Source organism: Melospiza melodia, chromosome 5 (genome assembly GCF_035770615.1).
Source record: "Melospiza melodia melodia isolate bMelMel2 chromosome 5, bMelMel2.pri, whole genome shotgun sequence".
NCBI classification, from domain to species: Eukaryota; Metazoa; Chordata; class Aves; order Passeriformes; family Passerellidae; genus Melospiza; species Melospiza melodia.
The window spans coordinates 94,967,973-94,992,900 of NC_086198.1; the positions used below are offsets into that span (position 1 = coordinate 94,967,973).

The window sequence follows — 24,928 nt, forward strand, 5'->3', positions numbered from 1 at the left end:
GGCTCTCAGGGATGGGTTCCCAGCAGCCCCACTGGAACAGGCGCTGCCCAAGGCTCCGGCACCGGCTCAGCCAGCGCTCGTTAGTGCCCTGACTTAATGAGTGTAATTAGCATCACTCCCCACCAACAGCTTCACCCGAGGGTGCCAGGGGGATTTCCCGCAGGAGGGACGGGGGCACAGGCCGAGGGCATCTGGGCGTGATGGGAGCTGCTGGTGGGTGACAGCCTGGGGACAGCGACAGCAGCCTGGGGACAGCAGCCTGGGGACCACAGCCATGGGGACCACAGCCATGGGGACAGCCTGGGGACCACAGCCATGGGGACAGCCTGGGGACCACAGCTTGGGGACAGCAGCATGGGGACAGCAACAGCAGCCTGGGGACCACAGCCTGGTGACTGCAGCCATGGGGACAGCAGCCTGGGGACAGAAGCCATGGGGACAGCAGCCTGGGGACAGCAGCCTGGGGACAGCGACAGCAGCCTGGGGACAGCAGCCTGGGGACCACAGCCATGGGGACCACAGCCATGGGGACAGCCTGGGGACCACAGCCTGGGGACAGCGACAGCAGCCTGGGGACAGCAGCCTGGGGACAGCAGCCATGGGGACCACAGCCATGGGGACAGCAACAGCAGCCTGGGGACCACAGCCATGGGGACAGCCTGGGGACCACAGCTTGGGGACAGCGACAGCAGCCTGGGGACAGCAGCCTGGGGACCACAGCCATGGGGACCACAGCCATGGGGACAGCCTGGGGACCACAGCCTGGGGACAGCGACAGCAGCCTGGGGACAGCAGCCTGGGGACAGCAGCCATGGGGACCACAGCCATGGGGACAGCAACAGCAGCCTGGGGACCACAGCCATGGGGACAGCCTGGGGACCACAGCTTGGGGACAGCGACAGCAGCCTGGGGACAGCAGCCTGGGGACCACAGCCATGGGGACAGCAACAGCAGCCTGGGGACCACAGCCATGGGGACCACAGCCATGGGGACAGCCTGGGGACCACAGCCATGGGGACAGCAGCCATGGGGACAGCCTGGGGACAGCAGCATGGGGACAGCGACAGCAGCCTGGGGACCACAGCCATGGGGACAGCCTGGGGACAGCAGCATGGGGACAGCGACAGCAGCCTGGGGACCACAGCCATGGGGACAGCCTGGGGACCACAGCTTGGGGACAGCAACAGCAGCCTGGGGACAGCAGCCTGGTGACCGCAGCCATGGGGACAGCAGCCTGGGGACAGCAGCCATGGGGACAGCGACAGCAGCCTGGGGACAGCAGCCTGGGGACAGCAACTTGGGGACCACAGCCTGGTGACCACAGCCATGGGGACAGCAGCCTGGGGACAGCAGCCATGGGGACCACAGCCATGGGGACAGCCTGGGGACAGCAGCCTGGGGACCACAGCTTGGGGACAGCAGCCATGGGGACAGCCTGGGGACCACAGCCTGGGGACAGCAGCATGGGGACAGCAACAGCAGCCTGGGGACCACAGCCTGGTGACTGCAGCCATGGGGACAGCAGCCTGGGGACAGAAGCCATGGGGACGGCAGCCATGGGGACAGTGACAGCAGCCATGGGGACAGCAACTTGGGGACCACAGCCATGGGGACAGCCTGGGGACAGCCTGGGGACAGCAACTTGCGGACCACACCCATGGGGACAGCAGCCTGGGGACCACAGCCTGGTGACCACAGCCATGGGGACAGCGACAGCAGCCGCCCCTGGCTCCCTTTGGCACCATCCCCGACCCCAGCAGGGCCGGGAGGGGATCTGGCAGCCTGGGCTGGGTATCCGGGGCAGGGAAAGGAGCACGGTACCGGAACGTGTGCCTGGATGGGGGAGTGATAATCGTCGTGCCAGCAGAAGTCCTTGCGATAGATGCTCTTGTACTTGTCCAGCGCGGGGGGCAGCTGGGAGGGAGAGGAGCAAACACAAGGCAGCGCTAAGCCTTAGGGGAAGCCTTCAAATGTGGAGATACAAACCCAAAATGGTCCCTCAGAGCTCAGGAGAGGATGAGCTGCTCTTTGGGCCAGCCCAACAGGGTGATTCCTTGCTCTGTTAAGCCCCAGGTAGGATGGTCCTACACTCTTTTGGCAATGGGTTGTGGGGCTCTTCTTGTCCCAGGGTTTCCCTTGCAACAAACCCCTTCCTCCTGCCTTCCCCAAACCTCCTGCGAGGGCCCAAATGGCCCCGGGCAGAGCACTAACACAGAGCTGCTGGAATACTTTGATCAGCTGCTGAGGTCCAGCGTCACTCAGGTCAAATCAGCACACGCTTCCATCTTCCCTCTCAGTAACGTTTGCTGCATGCCTATCACGTATTTAAAGAGCTGGCTAATGTCAGTACTCATTCTGCAAAGCCATTGGGGAAACTGTGGAGGAAAACTCTGCCAGGGGATATAAAGGCAGAGTGACACCTGCCCTGACACCAGAAATCCTTGCAGTGCAGATTTCGGGAGACAGGGGGAGGATTTTAGGGAGAGAGCACTGTCTGTGTGTTTTGTCCCTCAGCACGCACCATGAGCACTGCTGGAGCCAGGAAAGCTGCTGAGATGAGCCCTCAGGCTGGCTCCAGAGCTGTTTCTATGCTGAAGCATTAAATATGATAACTCATCAGTGATAACTCATCAGTGAGAACTGATCAATGATAACTCATCAATGCAAGGCAAGGCCTGGGGGAGGTGTGTCACAGACATCTCTTATGAAAAATCCTTTCTTTAGGATTTTTCCTTCTGAGAAGCTGAGAGGCCTCAGGAACAAAATGTAAACAATGATTATCTGCTGCTGTGGAATGCAACAGGTGCATCTGGGATTGGGCTCATGTGGTTGTTTCTAACTAATGGCCAATCACAGTCCAGCTGTCCGGACTGTCTTGGTCAGTCACAAACCTTTGTTATCATTCCTCTTCTATTCTATTCTTAGCCAGCCTTCTGATGAAATCCTTTCTTCTATTCTTTTAGTATAGTTTTAATGTAATATATATCATAAAATAATAAATCAAGCCTTCTGAAACGTGGAGTCAGATCCTCATCTCTTCCCTCATCCTCAGACCCCTGTGAGCACCATCACAGAGGTGAGCTCTGGTTGCAATGTCACTGTGATCTCCCCTGTCACACAAACACATCCACCACACAGGGGTGGCTTGGCCAGCCCTGGCAGGAGCTGCCATGTCCCTGTGACTGGGGACACTGCAGCAGCGCCTCAGGGAGGGCTTTGTGTGCCTTGCCAACAGCCACCCACCTTGGGCAAGGTGATATTTTATGTTCTCAGTCCTTCTTTTCTACCATTTCACTCTTTTCCCCCTCTGGGTTTCCCAGACCAGTGTTTTTCTTTGGCCAGGATTCAGAATTCCACTGTCACCAGCTCCTGTTATCTCCCCAGGCCAGCAGACCCAGCCCAACCCACTACTGGAACACCAGTGGGGATGAGAGTCCTGTGTGCACCTCACCTTCCAGGCCTTTGCATCTCTTATCATCTCCATGGTGACCCGGGAACCTGGACCAGAAAAGTCACTCGGTTAAAAACCAGCAGACCAGGTCCTCTCCTCCATCCCACCTCAAGGGATAAGGGAACTGGAGACCTGGAGCTGGCTACTGGCAGGAGAAAGGGGATTAAAATGGGGTTTAAATATTCAAATTGGCAGAGTGTGACTGAGTTCAGCCAGCCCCAGCAAAGTGAAATATACCCAAGCAGGATGTAAGGAGATGGACGCCTCAGGGGATGCAGTCTGTTGGAACTCAGAAGGGAGGAGATGGAAGCATCCCAGCACCAGCAACCCCAAAATCACCCAGGGGGTGAGCAGGTGTGGCCCCTCCTGCAGCAGGAACATCAGTGATGGATCCAGCAGTGCCTGTGGGGTCACTGTGTTTCCAGGGTCAAGGGAAACTCCATTGTGACACCACTGAACTTCAGAACCCTGGAGGCCTCCTGGAGGTGGAGGAAGGGGAGCCTGAGGGGGTTGGTGCTGTTTCTTGGAGAAAAAGGCACCCAGCAATCATGCAGGGGAGCTGTTAGCACTTTTCCAGCTGCAGCAGCCAGGCTGGGGACACATGGCCAGGAGAGGGACAAAGGCTGCCCTTGTGAGCTCTGGAAGCCTCCCCCCCAAATCCTGCTGAAGAGGAGTGTGACGGTGTTCACAGGGACTCCATGTTTCAGAAGGATTGATTTATTATTTTATTATATGTATTACATTAAAACTATACTAAAAGAATAGAAGAAAGGATTTCATCAGAAGGCTGGCTAAGCATAGAATAGAAAGGAATGAATAACAAAAGCTTCTGTCTAGGACTCTCTGTCCAAGCCAGATGACTGTGATTGGCCATTAATTAGAAACAACCACATGAGACCAATCCCAGATGCACCTGTTGCATTCCACAGCAGCAGATAATCATTGTTTGCATTTTGTTCCTGAGGCCTCCCAGCTTCTCAGGAGGAAAAATCCCAAGGAAAGGACATTTCATAAAAAGACGTCTGCGACAGAGGTGAGCCAGAGGTGGGGAACCTGAGGAGAACAGGACATTGCTTTGTGAGTGTGCTGAGCAGAAGGAAAGCGTCCTTACCCCCCTGCATGGAAGATGGGGAACGCTCAGAGTTAGGGCAGGCAGGGCTCAGAGCGGGGCTGAGGACACCTGAATGTCCCCCTCATGCTGCCATCCTCTTCCTCTGATGAGGGAGCAGGGGATGCTCAAAGGGAGTCCTCTGTCCCATAAATAGAGAGGAACACCCCACCAGATACACAGAGCAGTATTTAGTCCTTAAAAAACACCAAGCCTTGACCAGGTTTGGATGCATTTCACCAAAAGACGGATCTTGCCTAATTTTGGGTGCACACAAGGAGGACACCTCCCTCTGAGCAGATCCTTCCTGACCTCCTGGCTCATTCAGGACCATTCATGTGGCCAATGCAGGTACCTAGCTGGGGCTGAAATAAACCCAGAAATTCAAGTTTTGTGTGCTGAATCTCACCCAAGAGTCCAATTTCTGTCGCTGCACATGAGCCTAGTGCAGCCATTGGCTCAGAAATTAGATTCTCTGCCACTACAGTGATGCAAATAGTGGTGAATGTGGTGATGAGGCAGGAGGATGAGATCTCAGCTCCAGGAGGAGAACCAGTCACAGACCTGTGCTCACAGGGCACCATTGGAACGAGCTGAATTCCACGAGTTATTTCTCCCTCTGTTACAGTGAGCCCAAGGATGCTCTGGTAAGGGTTTTGTGCTGCTGGCAGCTCTGCACTGGTGTCAGGAAAGAGGAAAATCCCTTTGCCCTCACTGCATTTTATGCAAATTTACATCAGAATAAATAACGCAACAAGGAAAGAAACTATTTCCAGAAATGTGAAACTCTCATGTTCTCCTGTGCTTATATTAAAGGGATTACACTCCATTTCCTTCTTAATACAGCTAATGCTCTATGGGAAGCCCTCAGGCCAGGGATTAAAGCACTTATTCAATTAATTAGGAACAAACTTCTGCCTTAAAGTCAAACACACAAATATCAGTAAGCCCTTGAGAGTGTCTTCCTTCCAGGGCAGAGAAAATGGATTCTGTTTCTGATGTAAATAAAACCAAGCCTGCAATCTAGAATTACCTGGAATAATAAAAAATTAAGAAGAATCACTTTAAAAATATCACTATTCTCTAATACAGCAGAGTAAAAAAAGGACAAAAAGTAAAAAAAAATTTCGAACTCAGCATTGGAACTCCCATAATGGGAAGGAAAATCAGGCCCTACAAGCATAAACTAAATGAGATACAATTTTAGGATGTAACACTGGTAACCAGCTCCAAGTCCAGGCACAGCAGCGTTTGGGAATATTTGAAGTTAGGGCTGAAATCCTGGCCCTGGTAAACACAAAAAAGGAAAATGCTTATTCAGTAGGATCCGAATTTAACCTAAGGTGTCTGATTCATTACTGAGATAGGAGACAATTTCCAAAACCTGGCTCCAAATCCTAATCTTTCTTGATGATAGCTTGATCTTTCCGTCTTCTCTCAGGCACGGCTCACATGAAATTAAAAGGCATTTTGCCAGAATGCTTTATGCAGGAGCAGCCCACTATTGCTGTTCAGTTTCCCACTTCTTCCTCCCAAATATCAAAAGATGGGGCTGATAGCTGCCAGCATAACCCCAATTAGGAGTGGAGAGGAACCAAACTCGCAGCTCCAAGAGAATATTTTTGCCTCCCCTTTGCTAATGAAGATATGGAGAAAGCTGTGCCCTGCATGGCTGCTCTGCACATCCCTGAGACAGAAGGTAGTGCTGAAGACCAAACAAACACCTGCAGGAGGAAATTACTCCTAAATAATTGGTTTATTTTCACAATACTCCAGGGAGATGATGGCTCAGATTCCCAGAGTCAGGAGCTTAAACCATTCACCCGAATGGCAGTGCCCCTCTTTCTCAAGGCAATGGCAACTCCAGACATCCAGGAAGGTTTTCAGAGGGTGCTGGTGCTGTTGGCCTCCCCACATTGGCACAAAAGCAAAGCACACTTCAGCCAGGACCAGAAAATCAAAGGCAGACATTCATGTGTTTGAGTGGCACCTTGGGAGAATTTGTGAAATGTGTGAGGGCTGAGCTCAGATCCTTTAAAATCACATAGGAAGAGTTCAAGTTGGAGTCAAGGACCTCATGTATAATGTAAAACAATGAGATTTGTGTACCTGGCCTGTGCAGATCCCTCCTGGCATCCTGCTGCTCATTCCCCCTGTTCTCAGAGCTACCTCTGGAAAGTCAATCTTGAAATCTCAGCAAGCCTGCAGTTGCATATAGGACATGATGCAGAGATAAATTTCACCTCAGTTTGGCCCTAAGTTGCCATTTCTGCTGTCTTTTCCATCCATGGAACACAAGAGTTCTCTCTAGGTCTGCACTGCCCCTGTGCCAGGCACTGCTCTGGGCCCTGGGGGAACCACCTCAGCTATTAACAACTCCATGCACAAAAACATGCCCAAGGAGGACACACCTCCCCGTCAGCCCAGCCCCTGACAAGAGCTCTTGGGCCAGGAATAAGATTCATTGCCCCCATGGGGCTGTTGAAAGAGGGCAGTGATGGGTGAGCAGGACCCCCAGCCTGTGGAAGAGGCAGGGTTTAATCTGGGAATCTCCATTCAGGCTATCACCACCAGGACACAAAGTGCAAAGGGGAGACTCTTCCTCAAGGGAGGAGTGTTGACAGCCCGTTCTGTCAGCAGGAGGTCAGCCACCCATTTGGGTGTAAAAACGTGAACTTTGGTGGCAGTGCAGCAGTCCAGCACGGCCACATTTCGCATTTTTATTTATCAGTTAAATTTATTCGTTATTTAGGAGTTATTTATTTCCTCCTTTTCTGCTTTCTTGATAAATTGGTGGGGCATTTATGACTTTTTGTGGGCAGAAACCAGCAGCATCCTTCAGCCTAAATCTGAGGCTGCTGTTGCTCTCCTCCAGCCACCTAAAGCACTTACAGGACTGAGTCCCCAAAGCCAAAGTCCTTGTTGCAGATACTCCTCCACAAGGGCAGCTGCTGAACTCACCCGTGGTGTTCTAAATCTCTGGGCAATTCTGCTGTAACCTGCTAAAACACCCAATTGTTTGTCCCTGATAATCCCCCAAAAACCATCCATCAGCAGAGGATGGCTGAAATCTCATCACTGCCTATGAGATGTGTCCTGTGATATAAATCATGGCATATTTATGCACCTGTGCAAGGCAAATACATACGGGCATTGTCAGGCAGCCTAAATCTGCTCCCTAATGCCGTTGTTTAAACAGCCCTTTAACCACATCACTTTTCTCCTCGTTAGGTTAAGTTGCTGGAGGTGAAAAAGTCCTTCCAAAATGGTTTTCACTCACTCACTCGGGCCAAAGTAAACATGCCTCTGGGACCATTATGTGTATCAGGTATCCAGGCTTTGTTAAGAGCTTGCCTGTTAGGTAAATTCTGCTTCCTTTTCTCCCTGCAAGAAGCAGGTTAAAATTAGAGACAGGCTCACAGGAGTAAAGCAGAGAAATGGAAAAAACAGAAAAAATTCAGAGCAGAGCACACAAGTGACTGGGGAGTCTCTTGATCTAATGCAACTCTGGTTTCAATATGACATTGACTTGATTTATGCCTGTCACTTGTGATCACATTCACCTCATGTGATGAACATTTTATTTTCTCTATGCGGGACATTTTCAGTCAGCAGAGCCACCCCATGGAGCTGAGAGCCCAGGGTAGCAAGCCAGACCTTTGCTAACAAGACATGAAGAGGAAATGAGCACCTTTAGCACACCATGAAAATCTTCCAGCTGTGTGCCCACAGGCCTGGAGGAGCTCCTGTGCTTTACCTCACATTACAACCACATCTGCTTCTTAAAGGCCAGGCTGGCAGGACAATGAGCACTCTGAATCTGCTCGTCCAGACCCCCTCCAGGCCCTCCTGCAGTGAAAAGGAGCTTTCCCATTGCCTGCTCCAAGGCTCAGGCTGGGAGATTCCCGCTGCAGCCATTAGGGCTGTCCAGCTGATCCAAACTTGTCGGGGAGAATAAAGGAACCACCTGCTTCCAGGGACAGGAACAGTAAAGTGAGATGATCAAACAGAAGCAGGAGGAGAGAATTTAAGCAATGCCAGAGGTGGCCGCATGTCATTTCAGAAGTCACCTTCTGCCTTTGATCTGTGCTTGGGAAGTGGGCACCTCCTGGATCGGATGGCCAGGGGAGGAGTGTGCCACCAGAGCCACCCCGAGGTCTCAAGTGTTTGCTTTCCCCAGGGATCCTCCCTCTACTTCCTTGTAAATCATCTGCCCTGAGATTTCTGTCAGAAAAGCCAAATAATACGCATTAGGGAGCAGGACTTGCGTCCTCCCCTAACACCAGGATCATTCACTGTGATGAATTTGAGCCTTCTCTTTTAAAACTGCGTTTCACATGCACAGGTAGGTTCCCTAGAGATCAGGGACTTAGTGTAAAAGCTGCTGTGCAAACAAAAAAGCCCTGTCCCTGAAAAGCTTACAGTCTAAACACACGAGGCACATCAAGACTTTGGAAGGATTTTAAAGACAAAAATCACTTTGAGGCAAAGCAAGCTACACATCACACAGAAAATGTGTGGCAAAACTGTGGATAAATCCCACTTTGCTGAATCCTCACTTCTGCTCTTAACAGCTCCTTGGAGCACTGCCTTGTGCTAACAGAGCATTTGTTTTAGCAGCACGCTTTGGGGAAATTAAACCCTGTGCCATTTTCATGTGGCAAGAACATGCAGCACCTTTCTGAAGGCCAAGATTCGTATCAGGCGCGAGTGCAGATATTCACCAACCCTGGGCATGCAACAAAAGAAACCCTCTGCATTTAGTTTGTTGATGCCTTCGGTGAGTATTAACAAGTGGAAAAACCACGGGGAAGAGAGAGCCTGGTCTCAGGTTACCCCATAAATTGGCTGAGGCTGCAGAGGGGATTACAGAGCCACCCTAAGCACGGAGATGTCATTAGGGCAAAATCAAAGGTAACCGTGGGGCTTGGCAGGGAACTGTCAACAGCCACGGGAAAGAGCCAGCCTGGGAAGGAGCTGCACGTCAGGATGAAATTCAGCCACCTTTATTTTCATTTCAGGTGAGGGGTCAAGCAGAAAAGCTATCCCCAGCGGCCTTTATTTACAGTTTTCAAGGGAGTGGCTGATGGAGCATTTAGAAGAAGAAGGATGAACCTGCTCCCCCTCACTCAGGGAGACCTGCCTGATGACAGACAGGGGATGCTGGAATGGCACAGGAGCTGGGAAGGAGCCTTTCATGAATGAAATGGCCGTGGTGCTAATGAAAAACTCCCAGCGTCTCAGATGGGGCCAGGACTTCATCCGTAATATTTGCAGGGAGCCCAAGGAAATGATTGTCCCACCAGGACACTCTCTGTAGCACGGGAGCTCACTCCCAGAACTGGCAACAACACAGAACCCCCTAAGCAGATTTCAAGGCATTTTTCAACGTTTTTCTTTTACATTTTTATCTCCATCCTCCCTAGGCAACCAACCTGAATTGCTAGAAAACCACTTTCATTTTATAAATATAATAATTATATAACATAAATATATCTTTATATATTATATTATATTATATTATATTATATTATATTATATTATATTATATTATATTATATTATATTATATTATATTATATTATATTATATTATATTATATTATATTATATTATATTATATTATATTATATTATATTATATTATATTATATATATTATAATATATTTTTATAATATAAAAATATATATATTATATTTTTTCCATCTAGACAGGTTTAAAATTTGCTCTAAAATCTTTGCAAGGTTTTTGTATTTCTCTGTTGAATGCTGTTGAATGAATAGAGAAGCTATAAATGGCTTTGTGTTGTCAACTCAGAGTAGCTACATCCATGCTGGAAAAACCTCCAGGGAGCGTTCTGTGTTCTGAGCCCAGAGCCCAGCACTCCCAGTTGCAGACTGGTCCCATGGAAATTGCCCACTGGAGAAGTTTGCAGCCTCTGAGCCATGCCTGGGGATGGGAGAGCACTGTAACCCCCAAAACGTGCCTGGGATAATAACTAATATCTGGACTAATAATAATAGCTAATAACGGGACAGCATGGACTGCTGCAGGTCACTGCCTGGGCCCATGGTCCTGCTCAATGCAGCAGTGGAAATGCAGCACTGAGCCTGTTCTGGGCATCCAGAGCTCTCCTGTGCTGCTACCACATGAAGGGAAAATCACTTGCAAGGGAGTTTTAAGCCCTCCCAAGGGAGTCCAACTGAAGGGAGTTTAGGTCCTCACAGCTCCCAGCTGACCAGCACGGGGTGATGGCATCACACAAACCCCACACGGCACAGCTCCAGCTCCTCCATGCACTGTGGGCTCCTGCCATTCCCAGCAATCCCCACCCAGACAATGGAACCGACATCAAAGGGCCAATTCCTCCTTTTCCATCAGGCACTGGGAACCTCCCTCCGCCCTCCCTCCTCTTTGCAGACCTAAACCCAAGCAGCAGCCAGTTTTGCAAGGGTTAACCAGCATGAAATGAATGTGGAGAGACAGTGCAGGACTGTAATCACTTATTATTTTCAGGTAATATGCTTTATCTCTGGCTAATCTCCTCATCTGGAGAAACACTCAGTGCAGACAGGAGTCACTGGGGTTATCTCTGGTGCTGCTGCTGCCATGGACCCACGAGAGGCCAAGGAGAGGACTTCAATTATGGCCTGAACTATGCTCTGCTAGCTGAAAGGCCATTGTTTAATCTACTAGAAATCATCTATTTTAGCAGATAAAGGGATTACTCGGGTTTTCTTTCCCCCAAGAACAGCATGTTATTCCAACTACTAATGGAACATTTCGGTGTTTAATTAAAGAAAAAGCACGGGGAGAAGCAGCACAGGCATCAACATCACTTCTGGGGAAATTCAAATTGATTGTCACCCTTTGATGCTGCTCAATCACCTCTATCTCACTCACCCTTCCTACAACCCAGATTAAATCATCTGGTTCCCTCCATCCTGAACAATTTATTTTTTTTTTTTCCTAAGGGATCCCATCCAAAACTTCGGGACTATGTGATGTGAGCTCACGGCCCTGCAGGAATCTCCTGGCTTGTAAAGAGCCAGGTTACACTCTCCTTGTCAAGAGGAGACTGTGCAAATTTGGTTTTGCCTCTTCCCCACGCTGGGTGTTGGTTGCTGTCTGTCAGGGCTCTGTCTGTCTGGCCCATCAGAGTGACCTGGGGACACGTTTGGAAACTCAAAGTGGCTCCACTGCTCACAGATGAACTGGAACTGCTGCATGCAAAAATCTGCTCTTTGTCCCTTTCCCCACCCAGTTTGGCTTTGCCATCTCCCTTTTCAGAGATGTTTGCCCTTTATTTTTTGTCCCACAGACTAATGGCCATAAAGGGCAGTTACAGGTAATTCCCAAGTGCTCCTCTGTGCTCAGCAAGTGCAGGTTCCTTTTTTTGTGTGTTCTCCACCCCTTCCATCCACAGACTGTGGACCCAAAGGGTCTAAGGGGGAATATCAAGAGGCAGGTGCAAATGCAGGGCATAAGAGTGCACGCTTCTGATGAGAAATTTATAAACTAACAACAAAAAATCCAAATGAAAAGCAATAAACCAATTTCTGTTAACATTTGAATGTTAACCCTCTTGCCTCCTTTACCAGAATAAAGGACAGGGTGTGTTCAAGGAGATTATCCATCCATGCAGCAGTCAGAGCTTCCTCACAGAGGTGACTTTTTGCACATCCTGGCACACTCCCAAAATTGGTGACATTTCATTGCAAACCCCAGCTGTCTTTTTTTTTTTTTTTTTTTTTTCTCTTCCTGACCATTCATTTCTCTGCACACAAAGCAAGGACAGGGGCCGACTGAGCAGCCTGATTTTTTTCCTTCCATAATTTTTCTGTGTCTTTTCACGGCTGTTTCAGCTGACCTGCTCCCACATGTGCCAGCAGCATCCTCCTGCAGATCTCGGTGAGGGATCTGCTGTGTGGCAGGATGTCCCAGACCAGCAGGGCTGCCCATCTTGTCCACCCAGCTGCTGCCTGTCCGTGCAGTTCCCGTCCTTTCTCCCCTTCCTCCTGGCCCTTGCCTGGCTCATCCCAATGCCTGATCTGCACCATCCATCACAGGACACAGCAACCTGGCTCTGCAGGCCTGAGGAACCGGCACCACCGCTGGAGATGTGATCATCTTCGGGTTTTTGATCCTCTGCCTTTGCCCAAACTCTTTGGTGACTGTAACTCCATCCTTCGCCTTCTACAGGCAGCTCCAGAAGCTGCTGTGAATTATCAAGTCACCCTGTCTGCTGCCAGCCACGGTGTTGAACCAGTTGTTCAGCTTGTTCTTGACCAGCTCTGCTGACCTCACCTCTCCATAATGTTCTTCAGCAGCTTCTGGCACATATCACACAGCCCTAGGACACTCCACACACCCATTGCAACATTCCGGGTCAAATGACTTCTTGAAATTGTGCAACTGGAGAGATGAAGTGCTCCTTGATATCCCTGAACTTGCCAGGGATCAGCCTCTTGCTCTGGTTTTGCTGTACTGTCCCTCTTGCTCTGTGGAAATGGTTTTACCTTCTGACTGCTCCAGCAAGGAGCACAGTGAGGAATTTGGGTGTCAGGAAACATTCTATACCCTCAACACAATGTTTGGGAGGTCTCTTGTGGGAACTCACCCACTTGGAGCCCTTTTCCTTGTTTCAGGGATCTTTCCTTTCCTGTTAACATGCAGGTGCCTGGTTGGGCCAGTGCTCCATGCCACAGCCACACCAATCATTCTCAGCCCCTCAGAATTCCTGAGTCTCCTGGCCTTTAACAAAATTATAGAAGGAACTCTAAAAATCATCCAGTTTCAACACCCCTAGCAAGGGCAAGGACATTTTCTGCTAGACCTGATTGTTCTCAGTCCCATCCAACCTGGACTCGAACACTTCCAGGGATGAGGCAGGTTCACCCTGTGCCAGAGCCTCACCACCCTCACAGAGGATTTCTTCCTAATATCCAATGCAAACCTGCCTTCTGTCAGTTTAAAGCCGTTCCCCCTTGTCCTGTCATGACATGCCCTTGTAAAAAGTCCCTCTCCAGCTTTCCTGTGGGCTCCCTTCAGGTATGAAAGGCTGCAATGAGGTCACCTCAGAGCCTCCTTTTCTCCAGACCAACAATTCCAATTCTCTCAGTCTTCTTTGCACCTTTGCTAGCAAGATGATCTTGCCAGCCTGCTTCTGAGTCATTATAATCTCCCAAACACTGAGAATCTCTAAATTTCTTGATAGGTCATCTTTAAAAACTCTGGTAATATTTCCCCATCTCTTCGGCCTGTCCTTCTCTGAAAGCAGGAACATCTCTGCAACATTAATGCAGAAGACCCCAGGGGAAATCCAGGCCTTTCCTTACTAATTTTGGTCTTCCTAAATGCCAATCACAGCTTTTCAGCTCTGTTGACTGTTTAGTTTTTGCCCTTGCTCTTCTTTTTGCTCATGTAGAGCCCCACGAGAGCCTGCAGGGCCTTGCCATGCCTGTCCTGGTTGGCGTTGGCCTTGCTGGTGCTTGACATGTGCCAGTCACTCACAAATGTCAGACACCGGGCACATGAGTGCTTCCCTCCCAAGGTCAGGCTTAGGCACACCTTCACTGGTACCAAAATCACCTGAAATCCTTCAAAGAAATCAGGGAATTTCTTCCTCAGCATCAGTCGTAGGAGCCCATGGAGCTGTGAGCGTCAAGGAGCCCGATCCACAGCCCTGAACAAAAAGGCTGGTTTCTGTAGGGTGACAAATCTGGGGTTTACCAGGTTTGGTTTTTTATAAGTGTGAGTCCTGCTGATGCCCCTCTGGTGTTTTACATCACTGCCTTAAAACAAGGTTTCTCCATGTGGGGTCACTCCCTTGCCTGTCCACCTGATTTTCCAAGGCACACAGGATTGTGCTGGAATCTTTAACTGGCTCATGAGCAGTGAGATTTTACCCAAACTGATCCCAGGCTTCTGTTTCTGCTGGCCACAGCTTCCACTAGCAGCAACCCTTTTGCTGGACCACCTCCCCTCATCAGACACTGACCAAGCTGGAGACACCAGAGAGCCAAGCAGAGTGAACAGACCTCAAAATATTCCTTTACAGTGTCACTGTGGTCAGCTATCTCTGTGTGCCCAGCTGAACTGAGCCCCTTCTCTGTGACCTGCTTCAGTTCTGCACCCTGATTCCTGCTCAGAGTTTGTCCTTTATCCTCAAGCTCCAGGTATTGCTCAGATTTTATAGACTACAAATAAGTCACCCCTAATATTCCCTTCCTGTAAGTAATTAAAGAGAATTCCTTGAGAAGCTTCAAGGCACAGCTGCACATTGTGTGGTGGAATCTGCTCACAAACAGTTTAAATCCTGTAGTTATTTGTATTCTATTGAACTGGATAATAAGCAACTTCATCCCTGTTATTTCACCCTGCTACTCATGATTTTATAGGTGTCACCACAATTCATACAGCATCAATATGGAGTTATTACAATTTCTTATTCTTGCGCCTCATTCACCCCAAAAGCACAACAAGGAACAGCTGATTGTTCTCAAGAACCACAATAACCTTTTTTAAAATTATTAATTTTTGATACAGACTCCATCACCTTTTTAACATCATCTTTTTTCCCTAAATGTGTCCTTTTGTTTTTCCATATCAAAAGACACCCTGCCCATTTTCCCCCCATGGCAAGAGATAGATCTGTGTCAGTGAGCTCTTCTCTTCCTCATTTAACACTCCATACATTCAATTTTAGACTCCTTCACAACTGGTAGACAATGATCCTTTATTTTCCCCCTAAATCAATGACAGAAACAGAATAATGAACAAATTTCCACCAAATTTCCCTCAGCAGAGACTCAGGGATTCATTTTGCACAGTGAAACTCTGAGATCTTGGTTTAACCAGTTGGATCCACTTAATTTGCACTATGGTGATTTTATTTCAGTTTGTACAGCCCACCTCCAAGACAGAACTTATCAAACACTTTCAGAAATCAGTTACATCAAGAGTTGCTCCCTCCTGCTGGAGAAGAACAGCAAATTAATTTGACAAGGTCTATTTTCTATCTACACACACTCACTGGCATCAGTTTCATTGCCTTCCTTTAAGAAGGAAATTAATCATTAATTAAGATATGTACCCATACATTTCCTGCCTTTAACAGGGAAGGGCTGAAAGTCCGAGCATCACTAAATCATTAGCCCAAAGCTCTTAAACAATGAGCCAATATCAGCTTTCTTAGTGCTGTAAAACCCTCCCAGTGTCCCAAAATGAAAAGCCAGCCCACACAATATGTCCCTGGTTCAGAGAGTTCTGGAACCCTTGGCTGTGAATTACCAGGACTGGCTGATCATAAATTATTTCACTTATGTGGTTGCTGTTTAACGTAATCCCTAGTTATTAATGGAACCCAAAATGTTCTTTTGCCAGCTCTTGAAACTAGCTGATTTTTTCTGCCCCAGACAAACATGGAAAAGAAATACTAATTTAACACTCCTCCATTTCCTTGTGGTGGTGGTGATGGCAACCACTGCCTTTATCTCCTAATAATTTTGATTATTTTTACCTCAGCTGACCATAAATTTATGTTTTTCTGTTTCCATTACTCATTCCAGAGTGGAGGGGACTCATTCAGATGAACTAGCACCAAAAGATTTTGCCCTTTACCTTACCCTATAGGAGTGATCCCTATAGAATAACCAGCCCAGAGCAGCAAGCTCCATTTCAAATATCCCATTACACACAAAAGAGCATTTTAAAAGCCCAGAGATGCTTTATTTCAGCCCAGGTCAATTTCTTGCTGTAGGCAGGAGGGAAGAAGCCCCTTGCTGAACATTCCTCCCAGAAAAGACACAACCCAACAGCACCAAATCAGGCACACATCGTTGCCTGAAAAGTAGACTGTTGGAAAAACAAAATGAGGAAGAATTAAATTCATGTGATCAGAGTGAGGGTTTTAAAATACTTTTTATGGATCCTAAGCCTGAGGAGAGGCTGGAGGAATGCAGGGTGCTGAGAACTCCTGCAAACACGTTTCCAAAGCCCTGGAGCGTGTGCTTAATCCAGCCACAAACAGGTGACTTCCTTCTGTCTCCCACCAGGTTCCTTCCCTCCAAAAACACAAAAGTCAGACTTCTTTCCCAGTTTTGGTGAAATCACAGAGTTACTGAAGCCTGGCCACATCCCCCAGCCCCTGAAAACTCTGAAATTCCCACTTGCGACTGTCTCACTCCGGAGGTGTCTGTTTAATCCCACCTTTATTGGGAGCACAGCTCTGGGGACTTTGCAGGGCTTACAGACAATGAAGCTTTTATCAGAACTTCAGCTAATCAGCCTCTAACAAGCTCTGGCTCAGGAAGGGGCTAGGCAGGCCCAGGCTAAAGCTAACCTGAGGGGATAAGAAAAAGGGGGGAAGAAAAGGACTGGGAAGAGAGTGTTCTTCTCAAACTGGATTAGTGCTCCAGTCAGCCACAGAAACACTTGTGAGAGCGCGCAGCCACAGAAAACAGGGAGAAGTGCACACAGAGCAGACACTGCTCCTTTCAACCAGGATTTGCTCCCAGCAGCATCTACAGCTTGTGATGAACGATGATTTTTTTCCTTGTTTTGTGGCTCCATGACACTCAGAGCATAGAATTACACTGAGAAAATATTAATATAAATAATCCAGAGCATTAACCCTCAGTTTGCAGCCTGCAGAATTGAACAGAGATTGTGAACTCAGAACCAAACCAAGCCTGCTGTTGGTAGCCTGAACATGGTGGGATGAGGACAGGAAACGTGGTAGAGTCTGAAAAATCAAGAAAAGGTTTGAAAACTTGTGATCTCACCATAAGGAGAGCTGGCAAAATTGCCAGAACTTCAGTCCAGTAGATTACTAGATACAGAGAGGGAGGAATATACATCATTCTCCTTAGGTAAGGGATTACAACGACTTTAACCTGTGTACACATACACAGAACACCCCTCCAAATTCACAGCAGTGAAACATCCATCGCACACCTTCAGATATTCTCTGTTAGCCATTTGCAGGACAAATCAGGAGTTGAGTGAAAAAAAGAGACGTTCTTACAACATATTAATAGGGAGGAATAGGGAAAAATGCTTGGCTCTAAGGAAGGGAGGATACTAGATCTTAAATTTAATTTGAGCTGCTCTTAGTCAATTCCTCATTGTTCTTGAGGGTGGAGACACTGGAGTACTTCAAGAGAAAAGATAATTTTTCCATCTTGCCTCTGAGGATGAAGAACTCATTCCCAGTTTCACTGATAACTCTGGAGAAAGATAGAGAAGAATTTTTACTGAGCAGATTTTATGTGGACCACGGAGTCACCACCTCGCTCCTCACCAGCCCTGGGGAAAAAGGGAGACTCAGGTTGCAAATGCAGCCAAAACAAAACAAACCTGCAGAGATCTGGAGCCATTGAAGGGACCCTGGTTCCTCTGTCCTCCTGGTCAAGCCAAGAGAAGCCAATATGGGTTATTGTGCTCTGGCCTCCCAACACATAGCCCATTCCCAGAGCTCAGCATCCTCGGGAAACACAGAGAGGCCTGGGTGGGTGCAGGAATCTGCTCCCACTGCTGGGCTCACTGAGCTCTGGAGCATTTTCAGGTTTCTGCATTCAGCTGCACACACACACACACCTGAGATGCACGGCAGGGAAGGGGAGCCTGTCCCTGCACGTTCAGGGCCCCAGGGGCACAGCCAACCCTCCTGCAGGGGAAAAGTGAGCGTGCACGGCAAGGACAGGCTCAGCACCCGAGCCAACAGCACCGGGCCAGCCTGGGGAGGATCCTGCTCTCCTGCAGCACTTGGGAAGCCGTGAGGCACCTTCCAAGGCAGCTGGATGGAGAGGTTGGCACTCAACCCCAGCTGGATGGGGATGCAAGCCCAGCTCGAGGGGCCACAGGTCCTCACTGCCCACTCACAGGGCCAACAAAGCTGCTCAAACCCAGCCCCAAAGCTCTCCCAGAGATGGATAGCAGCCTCAGACTCCTACCTTGAAACTGATTTGTGTTTCATCATCTCTTTCCAGCTCCCTGGTGTGCTTCTGCAAACTGTCCCAGAGCTCTCCAGAAAAAAAAAAAAAAGCAGCATTTAGACAGCAGGGACGCAGAGTGCTTTACCTCTTCATGCTCTCCTCGTGCCTTGGCAGAAGGGAGCTGCAACAGGTCTGTACTGAGAGCTGATGATGTTTCGAGGCAACCCTGCATGCTGCTTGCAGGATAAATGCATTAAGAAAATTAAATGTTTTTACAGCCGTCACAGCATCAAAGCTTTATTCTCTCCCCTCCTTAAATTAAGTGTTGGTTTGTATACCCGTGCCATCCCAGCTATGTAATAACCCCTCTAAAGCTATTTTTGTTTCACATTCCTTACTATTTGGTAAAGCAAGCTGGAGTTTTCTGAGGACACGCGTTTTTTATTAGAGCTAATTCAGCACTATCTTCCAGCGCGTTTCCTTTGTTGGAGGCAGAGAAATGAGCGAAGGGAAGCTCGAAGGCAGCACCCCGTGCCCGTGCGGGAAACTGCCTTCCCCGCCTGGCCATAGCCGGGCTGCTCCTCTAGATGGCTCTGCCTTTGCCCAAAAACATCCAATCCCTGGCGCAAAAACCTCAATTTCGAGCGATGCGGAGACACCGCTGACTGCTCCTCTCGCGGGGGTTTTGGCCAAACGGATAAACACAGATTTGTTGTCATTTTAGAGAATAATATTTTCGGCTTGGCTCTTCACACTCAGAGGGAAATTGCTGTTGAAAAGTCTACCTGTTTCTTGTCCTTTAAATGTTCTTTCTAGCTGTGATTTCTCTGTAAAATGCTTGCTTTGGGTGCCTGTTGTCCCGTTGGGCTTCAAACTGGCATTTTCCAGCTCTAAAACACATGAGGAGCTGTTATAAATCTTAAAGAAAAAGAAGCTGAGAAGGGAAAAGGCACCTTGTGAAATGTAATGTGAACTTTTCTCCTGCTGCTCTGGCTATCCGAATACACGCGGGAAGCTCTTTTCCCAAGGGATGCAAAATAAAATCAGCAAAAGCAACAGTGACGGCAACAAAATAACAATTAAAAAAAGAAAAAAAAAAAAAAAAAACCACCAAAAACCACACACGCACGCACACAAAAACATAAGAAAAGAAAAAGCAACCAAAAAAAACCAATAAAGCCCCCGAACACCTCTCTTTATGATTAAAGGAGAAAACCCCAAATCCTAATTCTTTAACCCAAACACTTTTCAGTTATTTTCTGTCTCAAAAAAATCGTTTATTCATTTGTTTTAAAACGAAATACAAAGTTGAAAATCCTTCGGCTACTATATACGTGCTCAAATCGCGCAGGGGATGAAAATTTGGGATTGAAGTCAGCTCGGGAAAGCTTCACTGGTTCACACGTGCTTTTATAACTATTTTATGGAAGACAAAAAGCGCAAAGACTTTTCCCAAACGTCCCTCTCTGCCCCAAATCCTGCTGTCAGACCAAGACACCCGGCGCTTGCAGAGAGCGCTTCGTGTATACACCAGGAAAGGGCATTTTTGATCATTTTTACCAGCAGAAAACTGAGTAACAACTCCATTTAAGATCGGGGAATTAAATGTTCATCTCATGTACCCGGTATTTAGACAAAGTCTCTAAATCATCCGCCACTATTGACGGTATTTTTGTTGTTACACGTGTGCTTTGCCCCGGACCAGAAGATTTGCCGGATTTGTGTAGATCCCGGCTGTCGGGATCGTTACGAACACCGAGAGCTTTTTCTCTGCAAAAGGATGCATTTTCCACGCAGGCTCCCCCGGAGCACTAAGGCGAAAATAACTTTTATTCACTAAATCTCGCCCCGAGCCCTCCAGCCCGCTCCGCCCGCGGTACGAGCGAAGACACCGGTGGGGTTTGTTTGTTTGTTTGTTTAATTTCGGGCAATTCCTTATCCAAAATTAATGAACGGCGATCTCAGCCGCGGCCGTTGGGAGACGGGCGGCAAAGCTTCACTTCAAGAACAGAGTTTGAGCGAGCAGAGTTTGAGCGAGCAGAGTCTGAGCGAGCAGAGTCTGAGCGAGTTCCTCCCTCGGCGCTGCCGTCGGGGGACCCGCAGCGATGCGGGGCCGAAGGGATCGGGGCCATCGCGTCCCTGGCAAAGCGAGATGGCATCCCAGAGCGCCGGGGCACTCCGGGGAGGGGGCGGCCGGTGCGGGGGCACCGGGAGAGACCCCCAGGTTGGGAAGGGGGGACGGGCACAGCGCAGACGGGGGGTGGGTCCGGCTCGGGGATGCTGCCCCCGCGCTGCCGGGAGCCAAATCCCTGGCGCCTCCCGCGGCTCCCCCGCCGGTCCCTCCCCCGTGGCCGCTGCCGGGGCCCGGCCTTGCCCCCCTCCGCCTCCCGCCCGCCGCCGCGCCGCGCTACTGGCTGCTCCGAGCGCGCCGCCGCCGCCCGCCCAGCCCCGGCCCCGGCCGCGGGCGGGGAGTGCGGGCGCTCGGCAGCGCCTATAAGGGCGCCGCGCCGCAGCCCCCCGGGAGTTTTTGGTGCGGGGCCGCCGGGGCCGCGGGGCGGGGGGTGTCGCCGGGAGAGCACGGCAGCGGCGGGGAGCGCCGGCCGCCCTGCATGGCCAGGGATTATGAGCGCCGGTGAGTTGCAGCAGGCGCAGCCCAGAGCCTCGGCGCCGGCGGCCGCCCCCGCGCCCCCGCAGCCCCGCAGCGCGCAGGAAGCCCCCGACATGGCCGTGTACTGCAGCGAGAACTTCAGCGTGTACCCCCAGCCCAGCCTTCACCCGCCCGGCGCCGCCGCCGCCGCCGCCGCGGCCGCCGCCGCCGCTGCCGCCGCCGCCGCCTCCTCGGGGCAGCGGGCGGGCGGGTACGCGCTGGGGGACTACGGGGCTCCCGCCAACGCCGGCTACCTGTGGGGCATGAACAGCCCCGCGCCCTACCTGCAGGGCCCGCCCGGCGCCGCCGCCGCCGCCGCCGCCGCGCCCTTCCTGCCGCCCGCCTCGTACGGCTGCTCGCGGGGCGGGCAGCTCGTGGGCTCGCCCCCGGCGCCCGGCTCGCCGTCGGCGGGCGGCGCGGAGCTGAGCTGGCTCAGCCTGGCCAGCCAGGAGGAGCTGCTGAAGCTGGTGCGGCCGCCCTACTCGTACTCGGCGCTGATCGCCATGGCCATCCAGAGCGCGCCCGAGAGGAAGCTCACCCTCAGCCACATCTACCAGTACGTGGCCGAGAACTTCCCCTTCTACAAGCGCAGCAAGGCCGGCTGGCAGAACAGCATCCGCCACAACCTCAGCCTCAACGACTGCTTCCGCAAGGTGCCCCGCGACGAGGACGACCCCGGTGAGGTGCCGCGCCGGGCGGGAGGGATGGCTGGGCGGCGGGGGCGGCGGTGCGGACACCGGCACGGCCGTCAGAGAGGGGCGGCAGCGTCCCCGTGGCCGGCGGGTCCCCTGTCCGCTTCCAGGCGGGCGCTGTCCCGACACCGCGCTCCCCGTGCCCCTGGGCCAGCGCTGCCATGAGCCCGCGTTTCTCCATCCCTTCCAGTGGGATGCTGTGATGGCACCGCGCTGCGCGTCCCCTCGGGGCCATCACAGTGATGGCACCGCGCTGCCCCGTCCCCTGACCCGGGCTCGGTGATGGGACCGTTCCCTTTCGCCCGGCCCGGCCCGGCGCTGCCCGCGGGCGGTGTAGGCGGGGGCCGGCCGGTCCCAGCCCTCGCCCCCTGCCCTCGCAGCCCGGGAGCGCCGGTTGTGCAAGGCTCGGCTCCCTCGGCCCGTGATTCACGGCTCCCCTCCCTGCCCGCCGCTGCCCGGGCCGGCCCCGGGGCGCAGCCGGTGCCCGGAGTGGGCGGAGGCGCGCCCGGACAGCGCTGGTCCGGCCCGGCGGTGCCGGGACGTGCCGGGCTGGGGCCGCTCGGGACCTTGCGGGGTCTCTGCGCCCGTCCCGGCCGTGGGCAGGAGGCGAGCGGGGACAGCTGATGGCACCACAGCACCCCGCACCAAGGCTTGTGCGAGGGGCAGCTTGTGTGCAGCCCCCGCAGCTCAGTGCTGCTGGCCTGAGTGTGCCAGCCCGCCTCTCCATCAGCTTTCCCGTGAGCCATGGCCCGGGCACTGCCTTGTCACCATTGCTGAGATGGCTGTAAGTGGCCCAGATTCTGTGAGGCAGCCAGAGCAAGGGGAGCCCCTCTTCACATTCTCTTTAGCCAGGCTGGAGGTACAGGTGCAGATCTGTTTGTGCTTTAGGATGGGGAGGTTCTCCTCTTCTGCATGGCCGTAATGTTCACTTGGGCATTGGAGGGATGGAGGGGGAAATGTCCTGGAGACAGGTTTTGGATCCATGTACTGGACAAGAGAGGAAGGAGGAGCAGGTGCAGGAGGGATGTGGGTTCTGTGCCAGCTGGACACGACACGGATGCTGCTTCTCTGTCATCAGCAGGGCTCACTGTCACAGAAGTTGACATTCTCTCTTCTGCCTCCTGTTTTCCACCAGGGAAGGGCAACTACTGGACCTTAGATCCCAACTGTGAGAAGATGTTTGACAACGGGAACTTCCGCCGCAAACGCAAGCGGCGCTCGGAGCCCAACGCGCCCGCGGCCGCCTCTGCCGCCTCCTCTCTGGGGGCCCTGAAGGCCGAGGAGGAGAGACCCATCCCAGCCACAGGCAAACCATGTGGAAACAGCCCACCCCCCGAGCTGGACCCCTCACCCTCTGCCAGGGACCATCCCAAGAGCTCCTCTCCCTCCAGTATCATTTCATCCACGCCCAGCTGTCTCAGCACCTTCTTCAGCGGCATGAGCTCCCTGAGCGGCGGGGGCGGCCGGCTCACGGGGGGTCTCGGCGGTGACCTGCATCACAGGAACTTCTCTGCTGGACAGCTGAGCAGCGGCACTTTCACCCCTGCCAGCAGCTCTTCTCAGGAGGTGCCTTCCCCGGAGCAGCTGCAGCGGGTCGCGGGACCTTCCCCTGCCTACTACAGCTCCTTCCACCCCAGCAGCGGCAGCCAGGGCGCCCAGTACAACCACTACTACAACTTCACGGTCAACAGCCTCATCTACACACGGGATGGCACAGAGGTGTAGGCGCTGGGGCAGCCAGCCGGCGCTGCAGAGGGAAAGGGAGCTGGACCCTGCGCTTTTGCAAACAGCATTTCAACGTGGACACTTCCCAGGAGCTCTCCCAGGAAGACTGATCTTCTCACCTTTTGAAATAAGAGCACCCCTCAAGCACCAGCAGAAGGCAGATGCAATGTTTTTTCCCCCCATCCAGGAAAACGTTAGGTGGTGTAGATGGTTTGCCATCTAAATTCTGCAGGCGTGAACTGAATTGATGTTTTCAGAGGTTTCTAATCCTGAATGTAGAACAAGAAGTTTAAAAACCATAGCCATAAAGTGGTGTTGGCAAGAGCCAAGCGTAGACATCCAGTGAGTTTTAGAAGAGAACAGGGAAAAAAAAATGAAGAGATTTCTTATGAAGTGCCTTGTACAATGTATTAAAAAACCTCTTCTGCCAGCAATTGCCTCTGTAAGCTCTTGCTTGTGCCCTGATCCTGCAATATGCAATGCACGGGGGGAATATCCTGTATAAACACCCGCCCAAACCTCCTCAAACTCATGGAGGGTCTTCCTGTGTCTGGCATATTGTACAGCAGGGCTGTGTCTTGTAAAACAATCTTCTTTCCCTGAGCTTAGTACCAAAGATAACTCTAGCCACGCAGCTTTAGCACAAGAATAAACACTGGGGTATTTTTATACATATTTGTACGTAATGTAACTCTTCTGTACATAGGTTTCTATGTGGTTTTATATTTGTAAATTATGCTCTGGAGCTGTACTTATTTATAATGTGTTTTAAACTTTGATAAAGTTTATTTTACTTTGTTTCCCCCCTTTTTGTTGTTTTATTTGTTTTGAATTTTTTGTTTTTGTTTTTAGTGTATTACTTTTCAGGCTGAACAGCTGTTGGGAATAAAATATTAACAATTGTTAGATATTGGCCTGGTTGTTCATCAGTATGTTTGAAGTATTTTAAAACTCTGTGGGAGACAGGTTTTTCTTTCACATCATTTGGGGTAAAAGGTGTAAAAATTTATGAACAATTTCATGTTCATAAATTTCCACCCTACTGTGAGTAGGTGGAAAAAAACCTGCTTTACTCCCATAAGAGACACATCTGAGCTGGTTTGCAGTTTCTTGGAGTCTCACTGTGCAGTGTGGGCACTATGTCAGTTTTATTTGTTTATTTTTCTCAAAGGTCTGAATGGCAACTTCTTTTTCAGCCCAGTTTGGTTAAAAAAATAAAAATTTGCAACAGTAAAAGAGGCAGGACTGGTTCCAGCGCAGTGCCAGCTAGCACGAGGCTCAGTCCATTTTGCAAATCAGTTTCTCTATGGGGATTGTGTGACAGGATTGCACCTGCTTACACTGTGGGCAAGTGAAGAGATGGGACCAGT

General features: G+C 50.8%; 1 protein-coding gene across 1 annotated transcript; it reads left to right on the plus strand.

Annotated features, from left to right (window-relative positions):
• Window positions 1-21,116: 21,116 nt before the first annotated feature.
• On the plus strand, window positions 21,117-24,298 carry FOXI3 (forkhead box I3). Its single transcript, XM_063158070.1, has 2 exons — window positions 21,117-21,819; window positions 22,969-24,298. The coding sequence occupies exons 1-2, from the start codon at window positions 21,117-21,119 to the stop codon at window positions 23,556-23,558; spliced, it is 1,293 nt and encodes a 430-aa protein (XP_063014140.1). The 3' UTR covers window positions 23,559-24,298.
• Window positions 24,299-24,928: the final 630 nt, after the last annotated feature.

What these genes read in the sequence shown, in the direction of transcription:
- FOXI3 (XM_063158070.1), top strand. Translation starts at nt 21,117, where the DNA reads ATGAGCGCCGGTGAGTTGCAGCAGGCGCAGCCCAGAGCCTCGGCGCCG. An exon ending in CCGCGACGAGGACGACCCCG is followed by an intron (nt 21,820 to 22,968) that starts GTGAGGTGCCGC and finishes GTTTTCCACCAG; the next exon opens with GGAAGGGCAACTACTGGACC.